Consider the following 19,483-nt stretch of genomic DNA (forward strand, 5'->3'; position numbering starts at 1 on the left):
TTTGCTTTGCAATTGTTACTTTCCTATCATGAGTTATCCTCCATGGAGAGGGTAGGTTAACCATGGGAAATGGTTTACCCATTTCCACCACTTTGGTGCTGCTGCTGTGCCCCAACATCCATCTTTACCTTCTAGAAAACCCCGCATTCTGAGGCTCCTTTAGCAGGTAATTCCCCCATAACTTTGACTTTTCAGAAAACACAGAACATGTATTTGGAACTTTACTATTTTGAGCAGCTACCCTGATCCTACTAACAACTATATTCCTTTTTTTTTTCTTTTAACCATCAGTTTTGAATCTGTCTTACTCTGAATTTAGCAGATGATCAGTAACTGTTTGTCAGTTTTGACTGATTATCTAATAAGCCTCTTCCTGAACACAAAGAAGTGCTGCATGTGACATTTTAGAGGCCTATTTGCTTTCAATTAAGTTCCAGGCAGTTTGTGATATTTCCAAAGTCAACCATCCATGTTAGGGCTCTGTCTCTTTTAATTATCAAAGCCAGACCAATTCCTTCAGGTCGAGCTCCACGAACTGGCTGAACAGCCCGCTCCAGGTCATACCCAAGCTCAGGTAGGTGGAGAACTTCCAGACTTCCTCCACGGTCTTGAAGGTGATGAGGAACTGGGCCTTCTGGGACTGAACCCCCACCAGCCTGGCCGAGAGGTCCTGAGTGAAGGAGACAGTGAGTCGGCCTGAGAGGACAGAAGCGTCCCGAGAACAGACTCGTATGTACAACACCACGCTGTGCACGAAGTCTCTGTTAATTGCGTTATAACTGACATGCAACATGGTGTTAATTCTTAGTGTACAACCTAACGATTCAACGTGTGTACGCACTTTGAAATGACGGCCACGGTAAGTTTAGCTACCATTCACCACCTCCCATAATTACGGATCCTTTTTTTCTTGTGATGAGAACTTTCAAGATCTATTCTCTTAGCAACTTTCAAATACACAACACAGTATGTTTAACCACAGTCTCCATGCTGCACAGTGCACCCCCAGGATCTATTTTTCTTACAACTTGAAGTTTGTACCTTTTGACCACTGTCATCCATTCCGGCATTTATTTTTATGTTACCCTCCCCCCAAAAGGAAGGAACCTAAACGTTCATCAACGGAGGCCGTTCATCAACAGGAGACTGGTTAAAACCAATTCTGTTCGTCTACACAGGGAATATCATACTATGCGTCCACAAAAAAGAAGAAAGGAGTTCTTTGTGTATTGATACAGGCCCCAAATATGCACATGAATGAAACAGCAGCAGCAACAAAAAGAAACCAGAGTTTGCAGCTACTTGCAGAGAATGTTGTATTTTATGTCGGGGGGGGGGGGCGGGGGGTCTTGTGAGAGGCTGGAAGATGAACCACAGAAGGCACCTTGGAAACAAAGTTGATGGGGAATATATATTTAATAATTATTTTTAAGAAGCTGCTGCGCACAAAAAAATAAAAATATCCATAATCCCTCCTCTTAGAATCATCAATGTCAATAACTTACGCATTAACTTTGAATATCTTCCATGCCCCTTAGTTTCCATGTAAACATTTTTATATAAAGAAATCTATGTTATTAAGTGGTTTTAGTTTTTTTGGGGGGGAGTTAATTTTTTTATTCAAGTATATTTGATTTACACTGTGCCAATTTCTGCTGTACAGCCAAGTATTTTGTAGTCGTTTGTCCCTAAACAAAACTTTATGAACCATCTCCCACATTAGTAGTCATTTTTAATGGTTACATTTTAATGGTTACATTTGCCATTGTGGCATTAACTTAATTAATTCCTTTTTTTTTTTTGCTGTATCCATGGCATACGGAATTCCCGGGCCAGGAATCCAACCTGAGGCGCAGCTGTGACCAATACCACAGCTGCAGCAACACCAGATCCTTAACCCACTGTGCGGGGCAGGGATCATACTCATGCCCCAGCAGCAACCGGAGCCACGCCAGAGACAATGCCAGATCCTTAACCTGGAGCGCCACAGTGAGCACTCCTAACATAATTAATTCTTAATGTTTTATGTTTTCTTTTTTGCCTTTTTTTTTTTTTTTTTTTTTTAGGGCCACACCCATAGCACATGGAAGTTCCTAGACTACGGGTTGAATCAGAGCTACAGCTGCGGCCTACACCACAGCCACAGCAATACCAGTTCCTTAACCCACTGAGCAAGGCCAGGGATCAAACCCACATCCTCATGGCTACTAGTCGGTTTCTTCACTGCTGAGCCACAATGGGAACTCCCTAGACATACGGTTGTTTTTTAATATCCTAAACAGTTCTATGATAAACATCTCATGTCTAAATCTTTGTAGGCACTCCTGATTGTTCTGACACCAGTAATTCTAAGAAGTGTAAGTAGGGATGCACATCTTCAGTCCTAAAAGGCAGGAGCCAAACTACCCTCCAGAAAGGCTGGACTAATTTACATACTAACAAGCAGAGCAAGTGGAGACCTGCAGACCCCCTCTGCTTTTGAAGTACCTGAATAAAAGGGCCCGAATCACCGGCCAGCCTTGGTTTTCCCCTAAAATCTTTTTTTCTAGAAGCCCAAGCTTCTGGACTTGACTAGAACAAGTGATGATCAGAATGGGCCCTCTCCCCGTAAGCCAGGCCGGGCTACTGAAGAGCAGCCCTAGAACCCCGTCCTGAGGGAAACCTGAGGAAAGAAGAGGACTGAAGGACCCAAAGAAAGCCCTCTCTTCAGCAAAGTCAGAACTCTGGGGTCCGCCCATACCAGGCCTCAGGAGGCCCCGGGGCCTTGGAGGATTAGAGCCTGGTAATCAGGGAAAGGGTCCGAGGTCAAAAGTGATTTACAGGGAATTTACTATGTGCCAGGCATTTTACCAAGAGTCTGATGAGCAATGCCTCATTCAGCCTCACAATAACCCCACGAAAAGAGTATAATTATTATTATAGGACTGAACTCATTCTAAGATCCACTTGTATCTCATTTAACCATTTCTGAAGTAAAAAGGGAGGAAATATGGCATCATATGCAATTGGCAGCATTTACTTTTTTTCTGAGAGGTAGGAACATAAAATTGTAATACACTTATAATCAAATGGCACCCCAGATTTCACAGAAAATGGCATTATCTTTGTGTCACAGTCAAGGATTCCAGGGCACAGACAGGGTAAGCCAAGGAGGCTCTGATGTCCCAAGTGACTCCAGGCCTCAGCTTCAGCCCACAGGCCGGCCCAGCTCAAGACTCAGCCCAGGGTCAGTTCACTCAACCAAAGCCAGCTCTTGCCAGTGCCAAGAGTGATTCAAAGTAAAAAAAATTCTGAGGTGCCAGTTAGGAGCTAATGCCTCCAAGTTCCGGAAATCTGGAGATTTAAAAACAAAAACACTCTGCCATTTATAATGTAACTACTATTTCTAGAACACCTCCAGCCACCCAAGCACAACACCAAGCCCTCTGCAGATACTATCCCATTTGCTCCTCCCAGAAAACCAGACACTATCTTTCTTTACATGATAGATTTACAGAGTATATTTCTCTTTTTAATTTGTATCAAATTCACACTGGAGACTGCAGAATAATGAGAACCTACTACTTTATTCTGTAAAGCAATGTTTTCCCTCCCACACTTGCAGCTACCATTCCTGACTTTACTTCTCCCCGTAAGTGGCTCCTAAAGCAGAAACAATTTAATCACCCCCTTCTTTGGGTCAACACTTGCCTACTATGAAAGAAGATAAACTGGTTTACTGCCTTTCCATCCTCTCATTTTAATATTTATAACTATTAAATTTTGATGGGCAGTTTCGGTAGTTAAAAGGCATACTTGGTGGTCACCAGCAGCGGAGGGAAGGGAAGGAAGGGCGCTGCTGCTCAGTGGGTAGAGCGTCTTAGTTTGAGTGATGAGAAATGCTGGAAGGACGGTGGTGATGACGCCTTGTACACTCAGAAGTTAGGAAAACTCAAAGTGTCATGTTGTGTACATTTCACAGTTTTAAAAAGTCAAATTCGCCACATTTTTTACAGTATACCTCATGAGGTAGGTATTATCATGATGCTCGTGCTACAGATAAACCTACTAGTGGCGGATCTGAAAAGAAGTTTTCTCTGACTCTGTCTCCACAGGCTGACCATTCCTGCCCAGCAGGGAGTGGGACGTTTTTGTTCATCCAGCCACACGTACTCCGACTCCGGAGGGAGGCCCAGTCTGCTCCCAGCGCCGTCCTCGGTGCTACGGAGCTTGCAGCGGACAGACAGCAGGAGGACGCGAGCTCGCACGGCTCCTCGACGCTCACCTTAAACAACGCGCGCACCTCCTGGTCCTCATTCTCGAGCGCCCAGAGCCGCCTCCTCGCGGCTTCCTGCAGGGGGCCGTTGACACACCTCCGGGAGCGGCTCTTCACGCTGAAGGAAAGGGTCAGGTCTTAGAGAGAGCAGAGGGAGAAAGATGAGGGGGGGACACGGCAACACCCAACCCCATGGGGCGGTCCTCCTCAGTGAGAGGTTAGGCGTGATCTTAAAGGATTCCGAGCACCTCAACTCTCCCCAGCGCAAGAAAAAAAGAAAAAAAATGCTGAGGCCTGGAATGTTCTGGATCACAGGAGGCGTGCAGTTGGGTTGGCAATTTCTGCCTATACAGAGCATATTCCTACCTCTCCTGGCACTGAAGGAACAGTGCCACACAGAACCTGCTAGTACATGTATTTCTTCCTATGGATGATTTGTGCAAGTTTCCACAGAATACTAATTTATCCAGAAGTGCATTTATATATCAAATTAATGATATGTAATAGATAGCACACATGCATTTTCTCCAATCTGCTTCTGCCAATAATGCATTCATTGTTTGTCGAGAGTAATTGGTTAGTTAAAGTCTACCTTTAATTGCTTCAGAATGTACATTCATTCAACCAGTACTGTGAACAGAGGCTGTTTTAGGTGCTGGGATACGGCAGGAAACACAACAGGCATGGTCCTATTCTCATGGAGTTTGTATTCTTGGCAAATAACCGATTTCATCAACACAGTAATTTCAGATGGAAGAAAGTGCTATGAATAAAAAGTGTCAATAAGGAGGCGGAGTGATGGAGCTGCCGGAGGGTGGACAGTGTTGTTGGGAAAGATTCATATTATAATTGCACTTTGCCATGTGTCTTCTCTAGACAATGAGGAGCAATCTCATTAATAATTACAAACGCAATGAACCAAGGAGGCATCAAACGGATAAGCACAAAGGTCTGTCTTCTATGCCTAACTTGCCAGGGGCTTTGCAAATTCCTGAGTACATTACACACCGCCCCTGTGGTGCCAGCCTGGGTCCACAGGCAGCCTGGACTTCCATCTTTAAAAGGCCTGTCTTTAACCTACAAGTCCTGAAAATGCCGTGGCTGCAGGCCAGCTGCGACAGAACATGCCCAAACTGACCTGACATCAGTGAGAGCTTCAGGTGAATGTTTGCTCCACTCTCTTCTTCCCTGGCCTGTGCTCTAACCTCACGCAAGCTCGCCGCATTCGGCAGTTCAAGTGCAACCCTCCGTCTGGGACGTCACTGCACACTGATCTCTGGGAGAAGCTAAGCCCGGGGAGGAGGAGCCACAGAGACTGGGGCTCCAGGCGGGACTCCGTCTCTGCTACCTGCACCACCCTGAGCAGTCAGTTACTTCTCCACGCTTGACTTTTCGCATTAGCAAAACGGCTGAGAGTACCATGCCACAGGGTTTTGAAGAGGCTTACTAAACGAGACTACGTGCATCCTCAATGTTCAGTAAACACATTGAGCATTAGCTCTTGCCCCTCAAAACCCCGCACTCCCGCCCCAGTCCTCCAGTAGTTAGTGCTTGCTGCTCTCATCTTACACCGCAACTAACCTTGAGTCTCATTCTGTAGTCCCTTTTCTCCAAACCTCCTGCCCTTCCAAAGTCTGATCCAAATTCCCTCCAGAATCTCCCTTGGAATAGCTCCTGATAAGTGACAGCCTCTTCAGTGTGAATCTCCTTGCCATGCACTTGAATCAAAGGTTATGATCTAGTTTTTTCTTTTTGTTTGTTTTTTTTTAGGGCCACACCTCAGGCATTAGAAGTTCCCAGGCTAGGGACTGAATCAGAGCTGCAGGTGCCAGCCTACACCACAGCTCAGGGCAACACTGGATCCTTTATGCCACTAAACGAGGCCAAGGATCAAACTCGAGTCCTCATGGATACCAGTTGGGTTTGTTACCGAGCCATAATGGGAACTCCCATGACCTGGATTTAAACAAGCAAACTGCTTGGGGATCTCAACCAGTGAGAGGTGACATTCAGAGCAGCACCTCTTCGCCACTGCAGGATCTTACACGGTCCTCTGTGGATGGGGGAGTAAATCAAGGTCACGCAAGTTCCACCGTGAAGCTCATTTCATCATGCTTTTAATCCTTCTGAAAACCAGGGGTTTAAAAACGATAATGCATTTGATTCTGCCTGTGACTCTTCCGCACAAAGAGGTTGGCAGCTGGAGTTGAGTCTCTCCATCTCACTCTATGACCTTCCTACAAACAGCTTCATGGCGGAAAACGCTGAAAGATGGACAAGCTCGGGCTCAGCTGGGTAAGTTTCACCTACACGTACCCTCTGTTCACTGGCCTTCACGCTTGATAAGGCAAAATGCTGACTCCACGCGTTCATCAAACAACAGGTGGTGGGTGATTCAGCTTTTTCAGGGATGGCCCAAAGCTGACAGACAGCTAAGCAGATTGACATACCAGCGAGAAACAAAGGGCAAGATTTTTCTGTCAATCAAGAAGTTTCCCAATTTGAAACTGGGCAAAGAATCTGGCATGACATTTATACACTATCTGTTGATGTAACATATATCCTTTAAAACATTCATGATGCAAATCTTTTCCACAAATCTCTATTTCGTGTGCTGGAGAGGTGTGTATGTTTGCAAGATAATGGGGCCTCGTGGTTACGAACAAGGACCAGAGACTGGATCCACTTCTCACCACATATTAACTGTGTAGAGGGGGAGTCATCCCCCTCTCCGAGACTCTGTTTACTGCCTTTGAAATGGGGAGTTTGGGAGCTCCCCCTGCGGTGCAACAGGACTGACCGCGCTGGGATGAAGGTTCAATGCGTGGCCCAGCATAGTGGGTGAAGGATCTGGCACTGCCGCAGCTGGCATAGGTTGCAAGTGCAGCTCAGATCTAATCCCTGGGCCAGGAACTCCATGTGCCACATGGTGGCAAAAAAGAAAAAAACAAAAGAAAGGAAGACTGGAGAGTGTGTTGCCACCTCCTGGAAGTGATCAGGTGAGGGTGAAAAGAAACATCAGGGATTACTCCACATGTGCCTGGCACATGATTTGCCCTCAAAAACGGTCCCTGTTACTGTATAACAGAAGTGAGTCTTCTACAGCCTTATCCTCAGAGTTCCCTGTACAAGGTTCAGCCCAGGGGTAGGAGCTCTCTCTGAAGAATGTTCTCTCTTTGCCAGCTTCACTGAAGTCTCTTAGGGGGACACTGTGAAAGACATGTGTTGAGAATAAAATTTTTTTCACTTGAGGTGTTCCTGTCATGGCTCAGTGGTTAACGAACCCAACTAGTAACCATGAGGTTGCAGGTTCGATCCCTGGCCTCACTCAGTGGGTTAAGGATCCAGCATTGCCGTGAGCTGTGGTGTAGGTTGTAGATGGGGCTCGGATCCCGCATTGCTGTGGCTCCGATTCGACCCCTAGCCTGGGGACCTCCATGTGCCGGAAAGATTCAGAAAGACGCCCTTCTGCTCAGCCAGTCTCACCCCATGCCCTCGACCCTTTCTTCACTTATTCATTAGGTCGCCAGTTCTGTATAAGGTACAGTTCCAGGGGGTGTACAGAAAAGACACATGACCTCCATTGTACTCACTCAATTATTCACATATGGACTTACCCAACATTTTCTGAGCACCAGTTATGCACGAACAACTCTTTTAGGTATTATGTAGAATGCCTAATTTAAAAAAAAAAAAAAAAAAAACTACCCCCGTCCTTGAGCACCTTAAAATCTATTCAATGACATGCTTCACTGAACACAGCGAATAGGTATGAAGTACCTAATAAGTGCCTGATTGTGAAGAGCTCTGAGCATCAACCTGACACGGTTTTGCTTAACCTTATGTGCAGCGGGAGCACTGGAAGATCTGTGAGCAAGTACCACAGTCAAGGCCATGCCTACAGAGCTGTATTTGATGGTGGTGCCTAGAAAGATGAGAGGGAGGGAAGGTGCAGATAGGACTGATAAGGGAATTACTGCAGTGCTCCACACGGAAAATATTTTAATAGGCTTTGTCTTTGGGGTTTAGATACCTGGAGTCATGTTCTGTGACAGGAAACATTTTTCCTTGTTTTCAGATGAGGGTATAAACTCACTCGATATGGTTGGATCCTTGGAAGGAGTTTCTTTACCTGGAGGAGATAAAATGAAAGATCATTTGTGAGAGTGTTAAGAAAGCCGTAAGCAAAGGGTGCAGTTTTTTATCGAGTGATCATTTTCCCTCCAGGGCTGGTAGCCTGGAAGAATTCTAATAATTATCACCACGGCTTTAAAATTATTTAGTACTCAACTGTTACCAAAGAACTGTCACTCAGGCTACCTCAATCCTACAGCAGTCTGGGTGTTCCCACTTTATTAAAAAATATTTCCCACCCATAAATCCGGCTGAGTCCCGTGGCTTAGCATACTGAAGGTGCTCACTATCTGCTGAGCCTACGAGGTCACCACTCATTTGACTGCAGCAAGGTGGATAACAGCAGTGCTGGGGTGGAGCAAGGGAGAAGGGCATCATTTGGGAGATGGCTTGGGCATGACTGTCATGGCCCTGAAATGTGTCACTGCCCCCAGACTGCCCTTCTATCTGCCCACTGCATGGAGTTCTGTATGGGAAACCTTTCCTTCCCAGCTTTCCAAAATGTTCCTGTCTTTTCTGCTATAAAACTGGAGTGAAAATGAGAGAAAAGAAGATCATAGCACAGACTAGGGTTAGGAAAGAGGCGATTTTCGATGGCATAGAGTTGGAAAGAGACGGAGAGCGCAGCTACAATGCACAAGGCAGTAGATATGAAAGGACAGAAGGGAATTTCACAAGAACTGATACGGAATGTGGGCCTCCTTTATGCTATCCTCAAACTGTAACAGAAGAACGTCAGGTCCTTCACATGTTACTCTTGGTTATCCTAATCTTTTGAGCAAACTGCTCAAGGACTCCACCATGGGGTCAGAACATTAGAAGCACTACCTGATACTGGAAAGTGAGATTAAGAAACTTGGTTCCACCACTGTTTACAAGTTACTCATCTCGTTCATCCAACTTCTTCAACTGTGAAGGGGTAGATCGGAAAGACCTATGAGGTTTGCATTCCGGACCTGTGCTTCTCCTGATGCAACCCAAGCGTGTTGAAGAGGGATGACGTCACCACATGCCATCTAGTCACTGCTGGTTAACACCGAATTGAAGTCTTCACACTGCTGCCAGGAGTCTCTGCCTCCTTCCAGGCCTACACATCGGGAGAGTGAGACCCACGCGGAGACGCTTCTGTTTCTTCATAGTGCAGGCAGTTAGCACTTGGGTGGAGGGGGGTGATGAACTGGGAGAATGAAATGGATTTTGGCTTGAATGAGCCGAAGGAGGGGCCCATCAGCTCACAGCCCTTCATCTAATAAATTCCGTTAGAGGGTCAGTGCTGAAAGCGAGGCTTAGCTGGAAAGCTGGCAATAATGAGCTAGAGTCAGGCGACTAGGTCATTTTGCAGTTCTGCCCCTCGGGGAACCAAAAGTAACTGCAGCAAAAAGCTTCTAGCTCGGTAATCATGAGATACAAGTTATATATTACTTGAGGCTTGTCAAGATACGCCATCTATCCATTTTTTGAGATTTCACTTTTCCAGATCATAAATGAGGACTGGATCTAAATTAGCGCTGCATATTCAAGTCACCCAGATTGCGTTTTAAATACATCAGTGCCTAGGCCTCATCTCCAGAAATGCTGAATTCCATTGCTCATGGTGCAGCATGATATTTTTCTCTTTCCCTTTTTTCTTCTTTTTCTTTTCCATAGAGCTGCCCTTGGCCTCACCGTGAGGCCTGCTAAGCCCGCTTGTGAAGCTGAAGGGTTCTGCCCACCCGCTGGGGGGGGGGCAGGTACCCCAAGGCTCCCTGTCGGGTCGCTACAGGTTTTCTCACGGGGGCCGCTGCCCCCACCCACCAGCCCCGCACCAGGGCCACAGGGCCACTCGAGTGGCGCCAGTTCTCGCGGGCCGGGTCAGCCTGGGGCCGCCGTGCGCCTTCCCGGTCAGCCGGGAGGGGGAAGCTCGCAAGGCCCAGGCCCGTCCGTCTGCCTCAGCGGGGGTTGGCCCGACAGGCCTGACAGATCCTGGCTTCGCACGGCCGGCCCGCCCACGACCCTGGCGAAGGGGGACACGCGGCCACGTCCGTCCGCCAGCACGCAGTGAGGACGACCGCGACGAGGCACCCGCCCCACCGGGGCCCAGGCCTGCCCGCTCCACGTCTCGACCCCCAAGCAGACGGCTCACGGGACGCGCCACCTCAGGGGACGGCGAGGTGGTCTCTGGAAACGGAAATGACGCCGCTGCTCAGTCTCAGGCATCCAAGGGACACCGCGGAAAGCGCCCCGGGACAAGGGGGGTGCGAGGTGCCCCGAGCGTGGTGCGTGCCGCGTGGCTCCCTGAGCGTGCGCACGCACGGCGTGAGGCGGCGGGAAGCCTCGCGAGACACACCGAAACTCGCGAGACCAGCGGGGAAGGCGAGGCGGAAGTGGCCGCGCGTCAGGCCCCTCCCCACCCCACGCCCCGCCGGCAACGTGAACCACGGGGTTGGAGACCAAGGTCTGGCGCGGTTTTGCGCCTCTGCCCTCCACACACCACCCGCGGGCAAGAGGAGCGGCCAGGAGCCCGCGGGGCGGAAGGAGAAGAGCAGCCTGTTCGCCATGACATCTGCCCCTCGTTCGGGGCGGCGCAGGCCTGACCGGGGAGAGCGCGACCCTTCCACGCCGGTGCAGGTATTAGGCTTCAGTTCCTCGAGTAATTCGGCTGTGAGCCAGTATTGAGAACCACATAGCTTCATAACGTTGTCAAGGTTTAAGGAGCGTGTGAGTCACCTGGGGATGCTGATAAAATACAGATTCTGTCTCGATAGTTGAAAGCCTGAGGTCCTGCGTTTCTGATGGGCTCCTGGGTGAGGCTCCTCAGGGCCCGCGGGCGCGGTGGGCACGACAGCCTGCCTGCTGCTCCAGCACGAAGTTCGGCAACTGGTGTACCGGAGGCTGCAGGCCGTAGAAGACCCACAAACATTTTTTTCTTGTTTTATTTTCCCCCGCAGTGAATTTTTAGAGGTTGGATTGCTCTACGTCATTTAGAAATCAGGTTGTTTTACCCAGATGCTTGGCTTGGCTTTGAAAACTGGAAGAACTCTAGCCTGAGGCCCCATGCTCGTCTGGCCACGGTCAGCTAGGGCTGAGTATTTGTTGCCACCCCTATGGGGTATTTGTTTTCGCCATCACAGTCCCCAAACTGCCAGCTCGCTCATGTATACCCAGCCCTGGCGAGCTTTATGTAAGACTCCATGAGAAGAAACAATTGCCTGAAGACCGTGCTAGGCCATGGCGTGAGCCAACCTTGAAGAAGGAGGTCCAGGATGGTGACTCTAGTTTGGGGGAGAGGGCGGGGCACGCAGCTCTTAAAGGACATGTGAAGTTTAGAGCAGAATATCACAGTTTGCTAAATGTGATTTGTGGACGATATGCCTCAGAATTATTTAGGTGCTTACTCTTTTCTTTTTTGGCTGCTCGTGGCATATAGAGTTCCCAGGCCAGGGATCAAATCCAAGCCACAGTTATGACCTTAACTGTGGCTGGGGGAATGCCAGATCCTTAACCCACTGTGCCAGCCAGGGATCAAACCTGCATCCTTGAGAACTATGTCTAGATACTCATGTCGCAACGAAGAAAGGGTGGGGGAAAAAACTGTAACTGCAATGTATACATCTAAGGATAACCTGACCCCCTTGCTGTACAGTGGGGAAAAAAAAAAAAAAAAAAAAAAAAAAAACCTGCATCCAAGCACCACAGAGAGGCTGCTGATCCCATTGCTCCACAGCGGGAACTCCTAGGTGCTTATTTAAAAAAGAGAGAGAGAGAAACCTGTACAGGAGTTCCCATTGTGGCTTAGTGGGTTAAGAACCCAACATAGTGTCTGTGAGGATGCAGGTTCGATCCCTGACCTTACTCAGTAGGTTAAGGATTCTGCATTGCCACAAGCTGTGGCATAGGTCACAGATGGAGCTCAGATCCAAGGTTGCTGTGGCTGTGGCGTAGGCTGGCAGCTGAAGCTTTCATTTGACCTCTAGCCCTGGAACTTCCTTATGCTGCAGGTGTGTCCCTAAAAAGAAAGAAAGTAAAAACTTGGAGCAAAATATGGAAGAGTATCTGCATGACCTGAGGGTAGTCAGAAATTTCCTTAAAAAGGAAAACATCCAAATGGCCAGTAAATTTACGAAAAATTTCGGAAGTTCATCAGGAAAATGAAAAACCCACAGTGAAACACCACTGTACAGGCTGGTGAAAATGAGAGATGAAAATAAAATGGGTAAAGCCAAGTGTTTGTAAGATACACAGCAACTAGAACTCCCATATACTGCAAGTATGAGAATAAATTTAAAAAATTTTCACTTTGGGAAGCTGTTTGACAGTAGTACATCAAGCTGAATATATGCATAGATACATCTGCAAATAAAGGCAATTTTACTTCTTCCTTTCCAAACAGAGTCTTTTATTTCTTTTTCTTGCTTACTACCTGTGGATAGGTCTTTCAGTACTATTTTGATTACATGTGCTGAGAGCAGGCATCTTTGTCTTTATCCTGATCATAGAAGAAATTATTTCAGCTCTTCACTATTGAGTGTGATGTTAGCTGGGGGCCTATCGTGTATGATTGTTTTATTGAAGTACATAACTTTTATCACCACTTTGTTGACAGTTTTTATCATCAATGAACACTGAATTTTGTCAAATGGTTTCTCTGACTTTATTGAGGTGATAATTTTCATCCTTCATTATATCAGTGTGATTTATTACACTGACTGATTTGTGAATGTTGAACCATTCTTGAATCTCTCAAGTAAGCCTTATTTTACATTGGTATAAGACCCCTTTAATGAACTGCTGAATTCAGTTTCCTCATTTTGTTGAAGAGTTTTGTATCTGTGTTTTCCAGTAAAAACTCCTGCAGTTTTGTTTTGTTTTGTTTTGTTTTTTCTCTTATAGAGTCCTTGTCTGCCTTTGGTACCAGGGTAATGCTGGCCTTGTAAACTGAGTTTAGAAGAGTTTCCTTGTATTCTATTTTTTGGAAGAGTTTAGGTAGGTTTGACACTAATTCTTCTTTTAATACTCAATGGAACTCACCTGTGAAGCCATCTGGTCCTGGACTTCTGTTTGTTAGGGGAGTTTGGATTACTGAATCAATCTCCCTGCTAGTAATTGGTCTGTTTAGCTTTTTGTTTATTTATTCATGATTCATTCGTGTTAGATTGTATGTTTCTAGGAATTTATCTTTTTTTCTCTAGGCTGTCCAATTTGTAGATATATAATTATTCATAGCATGTGCTTGAAAAACTTTGTATTTCTATGGTATTAGCTGTGATATCTGCTCTTTCATTTCTGATTTTTTAAAATTCAAGTTTTGTCTATTTTTTCTTTGAGTCTTAAGTTTGTCAATTTTCTTCATCTTTTCAAAGAATCAGATCCTAAATTTATTTATCTTTTAAAATTTTCTAGTCTCTATTTTATTTCTCCTCTAATCTTTGTTATTTCTTTTTTTCTATTGCCTTTGGGCTTCATTTGCCCTTTTTCTAGTTTCTTGAGGTGTTAATTCATTTATTTGAAACTTTTCTTATTTTTTGAGGTAGGCATTCATTGCTATGAACTTTCCTCTTAGAACTGTTTTTGCTGCATCCCATGAATTTTGGAATATTTCCTTTTTCATTGGTCTCAGAGTAATTTTTGAAAAAATTTTGATTCCTTGGTTGTTCAGTAGCTTGTGGACATCTACAAAAGGCTACTCTAGGGTCATGAAACATAATCAAGCTATCTAACACAGAGAAATTTTTTAAAAAGCAAATTAGGCAAAATGAAGCAACAGAAGAATACACTCCAACAAAAGGAACAAGATAAAATCCCAGAAGAAGAACTAAGTGAAGTGGTGATGGGCAGTTCACCTGGCAGTTCAAGGTAATGCTCAGAAGGATGTTCAGAGAACTCAGATCAGATGAACAGAGTGAGAAGGTAGCAGTTTTTAACAGAGATCCAGAAAATATAAAGAAACAAATGAGGAATATAATCACTGATACAAAAAATACACAGGAAGGAATCAAAAGTAGATTAGATGCTGTAGAGGTACAGATCAGCTAGCTGGAAGACAGAGTACTGGAAGTCACTGAAGCTGGAAACAGAAAAGAATAAAAAGAAATGAAGGCAGCTTATGAGACCTAGGACAGCATCAAGCATGCTAACTACCATTCATGTTAAAGGAAAAGAGTGAGAGCAAGAAAGGGACACAGCACATGTTTGGAGACACAATAGTTGAAAACTTTTTACCCTGGGAAAGGAAACAGACCTCCAGCTACAGGAATGGTACAGGTCCCAAACAGGATCAGCACAAAGGGACCCACACCGAGACACATTGTAGTTAAAATGACAAAAGTAAAAGATAAAGGGAGACTATTAAAAGCCTCAAGGTAAAAGCAACAAATTACATAACAGAGGAACTCCCATAGGGCTATTAGCGGACTCTTCAGCAAAAACTATGCAGGCCGGAAGGGAGCAGCACAACGCATTGGAAAGGAGGAACCTACCACCAGAATACTTGACAGGAAAGGCTGTAGTTCAGATTCGGTGGAGAGATCACAAGTTTGGCAAACAAACAAAAGCTAAAAAGAGTGCAGCACCACCAACTTTACAAAAAGCTTTTAAAAGGACATCTGATAGTGAACAAGAAAAGGCCACAACTTGAAACATGAAAGTTATGAAAGGAGAACGTTTATTTGTGAAGGCAAATATGCAGTAAAGTAAATCAACTGCATATAAAGCTAGTACGAAAGTTTAAAAAGTAGTAAATCATCTATAGTCACAGTAAGTGGTTAGAGAATACACAACACACATGTGTATGTGGGAGTTCCTGTTGTGGAGACCGACTAGTATCCATGAGGATGTGAATTGGATCCCTAGCCTCACTCAGTGGGTTAAAGGATCTAGCGTTGCTGCGAGCTGTGCCTAGGCTTGGATCTGGCATGGCTGTGATGTAGGCTGACAGCTGCAGCTCCAGTTCAGCCCCCAGCCAGGGAGCATCCATATGCCACAGGTGCAGCCCTAAGAAAAAAGCGTGTGTGTGTGTGTGTGTGTGTGTGTGTGTGTGTGTGTGTGTGTGTGTGTGTGTGTGTGTGTGTGTGTGTGTGTGTGTGTGTGTTACCAGGACTGATATATGCATAGTAACCACAAACCAAAAATCTACAATAGGTACATAACAAAAAAGATAAAAATCCAAATAAAGTCCTAAAAATAATCATCGTATCATAAGAGATGAGAAGAAAAAAAAGAACTACAAACTACATTTTACTCCAGAAGCTTTCCAGAAATGAGAAGTCACCCCCATTTCTGCTCTTTGTCTCTCCTGATCGCACCCATCCCCCACACCCCCAATTTTAAGAAGAAAACTAAACAGTAAACCTTGCCCTGCCTGCTTTGTTCTCCGCCCCCTTGTCTTCCTTCAGCCCAACGAGCACAGCACCAACAGTTTTTAGGATGTAACCCACATGGCCCTGGTCGGGATAAATATCAGTTTGGAACCACAGCTGTATCTGTCTACTTGACTTGGTCGTAGATAATAATATTGAGCCAAAAACATCAGGTTGCATAATATATCATTTTAAGTTTAAAAATCTTCAAAATAAATTCTTTGCAATGATTATAAGTAAACAAATATGTAATAAAAGCGCAAAAGCCCTGAATTCAAAAATGTGATTAATTTGGGGGAGGAAGCAAGGGTAATGAGATTGAGGAAAACCCAGGGAGCCCAAAGTATATTTATAATGTTTTATTTTTTTAAGTAAATGAAGTTCTAAAGCTAATAGGTAAAGTATAAATTTGCATATTTTTCTAATATTTTCTACTATTGGTATATTCAAAGTGGCTCACAAGTTTTTTAAAGTTTAAATGTGAAGCATCAATTGCTATTGTCAGTATTCAGCCTGCATCTCCTCATGATTCACTTTTACCAAAAAAGGTGAAAGGAAAGTCGCAAACAACAGCCATCAAGGCAGGCAGATGTATCTCTTCCCCCACATCCTCTGTTTAAGGGCCTAAGACCGCCAGATTTCTCCAGGATGGCCTTGAGAGATAAGAGGACAGTGCTGGAAGCGTTTAGACCAACAAATCTTTTTTTGGCTGCATCCACGGCATGTGAAAGTTCCTGGGCCAGGGGCTGAGCCCGTGCCATAGCAGCGACATAAGCCTCTGCGGTGACAACACTGGATCCGTAACCTACTGTGCCACAAGGGAACTCCCTAGTCTTGACGTGACTTGCTCTTTGATCCTAAGTGAGCACCTGTGGTTTAGTACAGTTGTAGTGGCAAGAATCTCCAGGGGACCTGAAGTCAGAAATGATGCATTTACCCGAAACCCACTTCCTGCCCATGTTCAATCAAGAGTGAGGAATGTTTCTCACTATGTGTGAGCCAGTGAGAAACATCACAGGAACAGATGTTATAGGCAGAGTTCATGAGTGAGAATACAGCGTGCCTGGAGGCAGGCAGGGACAGCGTTTGTCATTATGTCACACCACAGCCACCAGCTGGGCAGCCGGGCAGGGCTCAGTGCTATCAGGCCTTCTCCTTTCTGCCTGCCTAACCCCTGAGGACTGTTGGCCTAGCTGTCTACTCGCACGTAAATAGGCATCAGTGCAGCAGCCGCCAAAGCAAAGGAGCACAGACTTCTACTCTGGTGGCCCCGGGAGTTAGGGGGGAAGGGATGTAGAGAGGTCCCTCCTGGCTAACAGTGAAACAGCACAGTTACTGAGGAGTTGTCAGAGGCCAGACGCTGTGCTAAATCCGTAAGAGGCATTGTCTGATTGAATCCTCACCAAAGCTTCATGGGAAAGATGCTGTCATTAGATCCATTTTACAGACGGGAAAACAGGCTCGAAGACCTCAGGGGGCTTGCCCGAGTCACACACTGTTAACTCCCTCCAGGGCGTGTCTGTCATACTTTGTTCCATTTCCCTTGGTAAACAAAGGAAGGTGGAAGGAGATAGTTTTAGCAGCTGGCCTCAGACCTGTGACATCCATGTCATGCTCCGCAGGGAAGCTCCCTGACAAGTTCAGAAAACGGTTTGGGGAAATGGCATGAAAAGGCTCACTGGAAATAATATCAGGCTGACTGAGTAGAAAAGTAAACTCAGGATGCCAGCCAGTGCGATGGCAAAAATGCGGCGAAACAATAGGATAATTGAACGATAATGTCATAGGAACTGTGAGAATGTGCTCAGCGGTTTGTTTCCTTGAAGCTCTAGAATTCTTTTACAAGACATCGTGGACTCAAACACAGGGTGTCAAACAGAAGCAGAGCTGCTCCAGCTGAAGCTGGGGGTCAGGGAACAGGGGCAGGGCTCCCTAAGATACATCCACAAGCTGATTTGGCAGCTCGCTCATTTTCTAGATGAGCAGCGGCAGGCCTTGAGTGTGTGATGTGCCGTGGTCACAGAGCTATGATTAATGCGCCTCGTCTTATTTATCGTGCTTAATCGTGTGCCAGGTTGTTTTAAGTGTTTCACATGTAGACTTAATCTCCACCACAACCGTACGAGAAAGGCATAACGATATCAAATCTACAGGCGACGAAGCTGAAGTACAGAGAGGTTAAATACAGTGCTCAAGTCCAATCAAAGAACCAAGATTGAACCCAGAGGCTCTGATCTCAAAGGCCAGGTGTTTAACCACGAAGATGCCTGCCTGACAGGAGGTAGACTGAGTCACATCTAGAACCTGGGTCCCTGCCTTACAGACGCGTGATCCTTCATGGTTCCGCAGCCTCTGTACATCTGCTCCCGCGGGCACAGTGACACAGATACACAGGGAGGGCCTCAGAAGTGTGTGCCTCTTAGAAAGAGAAACAAAACATTTTCCAGCTGAAGGTCCGTGGCTTCTGGGTCAAGGGTGTTATTTGGGGGTATTTTTACTTTTATTTTTAAGTCCAGGGGGGCTTTAGTCTGGGAGCCTCTCTCTGCAGGAGGTGCCAGGGTGCCTAGGCTGGGACTTCAAGCTGAGGAAGCAAACGTGGCTGCTTCAGGTCCCTTTAGGAAACGCCTGGTGACGTCCACGTTGTCGAGCCCCTGTCACAAGACCTCATAAGGGGAAGCCATCTAGCAGAGGCTGGGGTTCCCCTGGGCTCCCCCTCCAAGGAAGACACCAAATTCTAACAAGGCTGGCAGTGATGACCCGTTGCGAAGGGTCTTCTGCCTCCCAAACAAGCCCTCCTCCACTCCCCCTCCTCCCCCAGAGCCCGCCCGCATGCTGGCGGCCACAGGCCTCACCTGGGTCTTGCTCTGAAAAGACAAGGGGCAGGTGACCGGGCAACCTGCTTGCCTGCGCCTGTCCCGGTGTGAGCCCTGCCGGTGCCCTGGGAAAGCCCTGGGTCCCGGGCAGATCAGCAGGGTTGGTCACCTCATGTTAAGTCTCAGGTGACCTGACACTTTGTGAGAGCAACAACTCTGACCTCACGCTGACGTACTAAAATTTAAAACAAAACAAAAGATCACACTGTGGCAGGTAGGAGGCAGGAAACTGCCTGTTTTTCTCCAGTAACAGTAATCCTGACAAAAATACGGCTGAGTGACTGAGGCCAAGTTTATGACCACTCCTGGGCCTCAGAGGAATTCACTGCCTGAGCTTCCTTCCTGACCAGGGAATCTTGGGAAGAAAGGCAGGAAGGGCTTAGTCACCCCCTGGGAGTGGCAGCCGAGAGCAGCATTCTCTCCCCTCCTAGAGCAGCTCAAAGCCTCTTTCTTCAGGGAAAGTAGGGATTCCCCAGGCTTCGACCCCTTTCATGAAGCCAGAACGACACCAGCTATAGGAGGCAGGGAGGAGAGAAAGCCCCAGAGCGCGGCCACCTCCCATCTTTGGAAGAGCAGCTTCTTCAACCAGCAGATCCCTAAAGCGTCGTTGGCCCACGGCCTCAGCCAAGCCACAGGCCAGGGCCCCCCAGGAAACTCACCTAGGCCCCAGGATGGACTCGGCTCCCCGGGGATGCAGAAGCAGCCACCCATGTGTGCACCATCCTCCCAGGGCCGAGACCCCTGGGAACACCAGCCTAAGAGCACTGGGAGGGGACAGCCTCCCAGCGGTGTCCCTCCTCTGCCTCCTCCCTGGCACATGAGGCCCGAGTCCCACTCAGGCACAATGCAGCCTTTGATGGTCTTGGCAGCAGCAGGAGGCCCAGGGA

At 46.7% G+C, this 19,483-nt stretch overlaps 2 protein-coding genes across 50 annotated transcripts in view; one reads left to right on the forward strand and one right to left on the reverse strand.

The window, feature by feature from the left end:
• SH3TC2 (SH3 domain and tetratricopeptide repeats 2) overlaps nt 1-19,444 on the reverse strand; it is a 63,988-nt gene extending 44,544 nt beyond the window's left edge. For 20 of the 48 annotated variants that reach the window (XR_014839042.1, XR_014839039.1, XR_014839040.1 and 17 more), the window contains exons 1-4: nt 19,256-19,444; nt 8,289-8,387; nt 4,265-4,392; nt 565-670 (exon numbers count right to left, since the gene is read on the reverse strand). Coding sequence is in view for 17 of the 48 variants with exons in the window: in XM_085014980.1 (XP_084871106.1) it covers nt 565-670; nt 4,265-4,392; nt 8,289-8,387; nt 19,256-19,415 (493 nt within the window). In the remaining 31 variants the exon portion in view is untranslated. Of the gene's footprint in view, nt 1-564; nt 671-4,264; nt 4,393-8,288; nt 8,388-9,217; nt 10,664-19,255 lie in introns of those variants that run through there. The other 28 variants (XR_014839044.1, XR_014839045.1, XR_014839047.1 and 25 more) reach the window with 12 other exon arrangements.
• LOC146405828 (uncharacterized) overlaps nt 10,783-19,483 on the forward strand; it is a 53,051-nt gene continuing 44,350 nt past the window's right edge. The window contains exon 1 of one of the 2 annotated variants that reach the window (XR_014839055.1): nt 10,783-10,996. The gene's annotated coding sequence lies outside the window, so the exon portion shown is untranslated. The remainder of the gene's footprint in view (nt 10,997-19,483) is intronic. The other variant, XR_014839054.1, reaches the window with a different exon arrangement.

The sequence above is a fragment of the Sus scrofa genome, chromosome 2 (genome assembly GCF_054392235.1).
Source record: "Sus scrofa isolate SSC_HxYL_T2T_F1_AM1 chromosome 2, Sscrofa_HxYL_maternal_Yorkshire_Landrace_v2.0, whole genome shotgun sequence".
NCBI lineage: Eukaryota > Metazoa > Chordata > Mammalia > Artiodactyla > Suidae > Sus > Sus scrofa.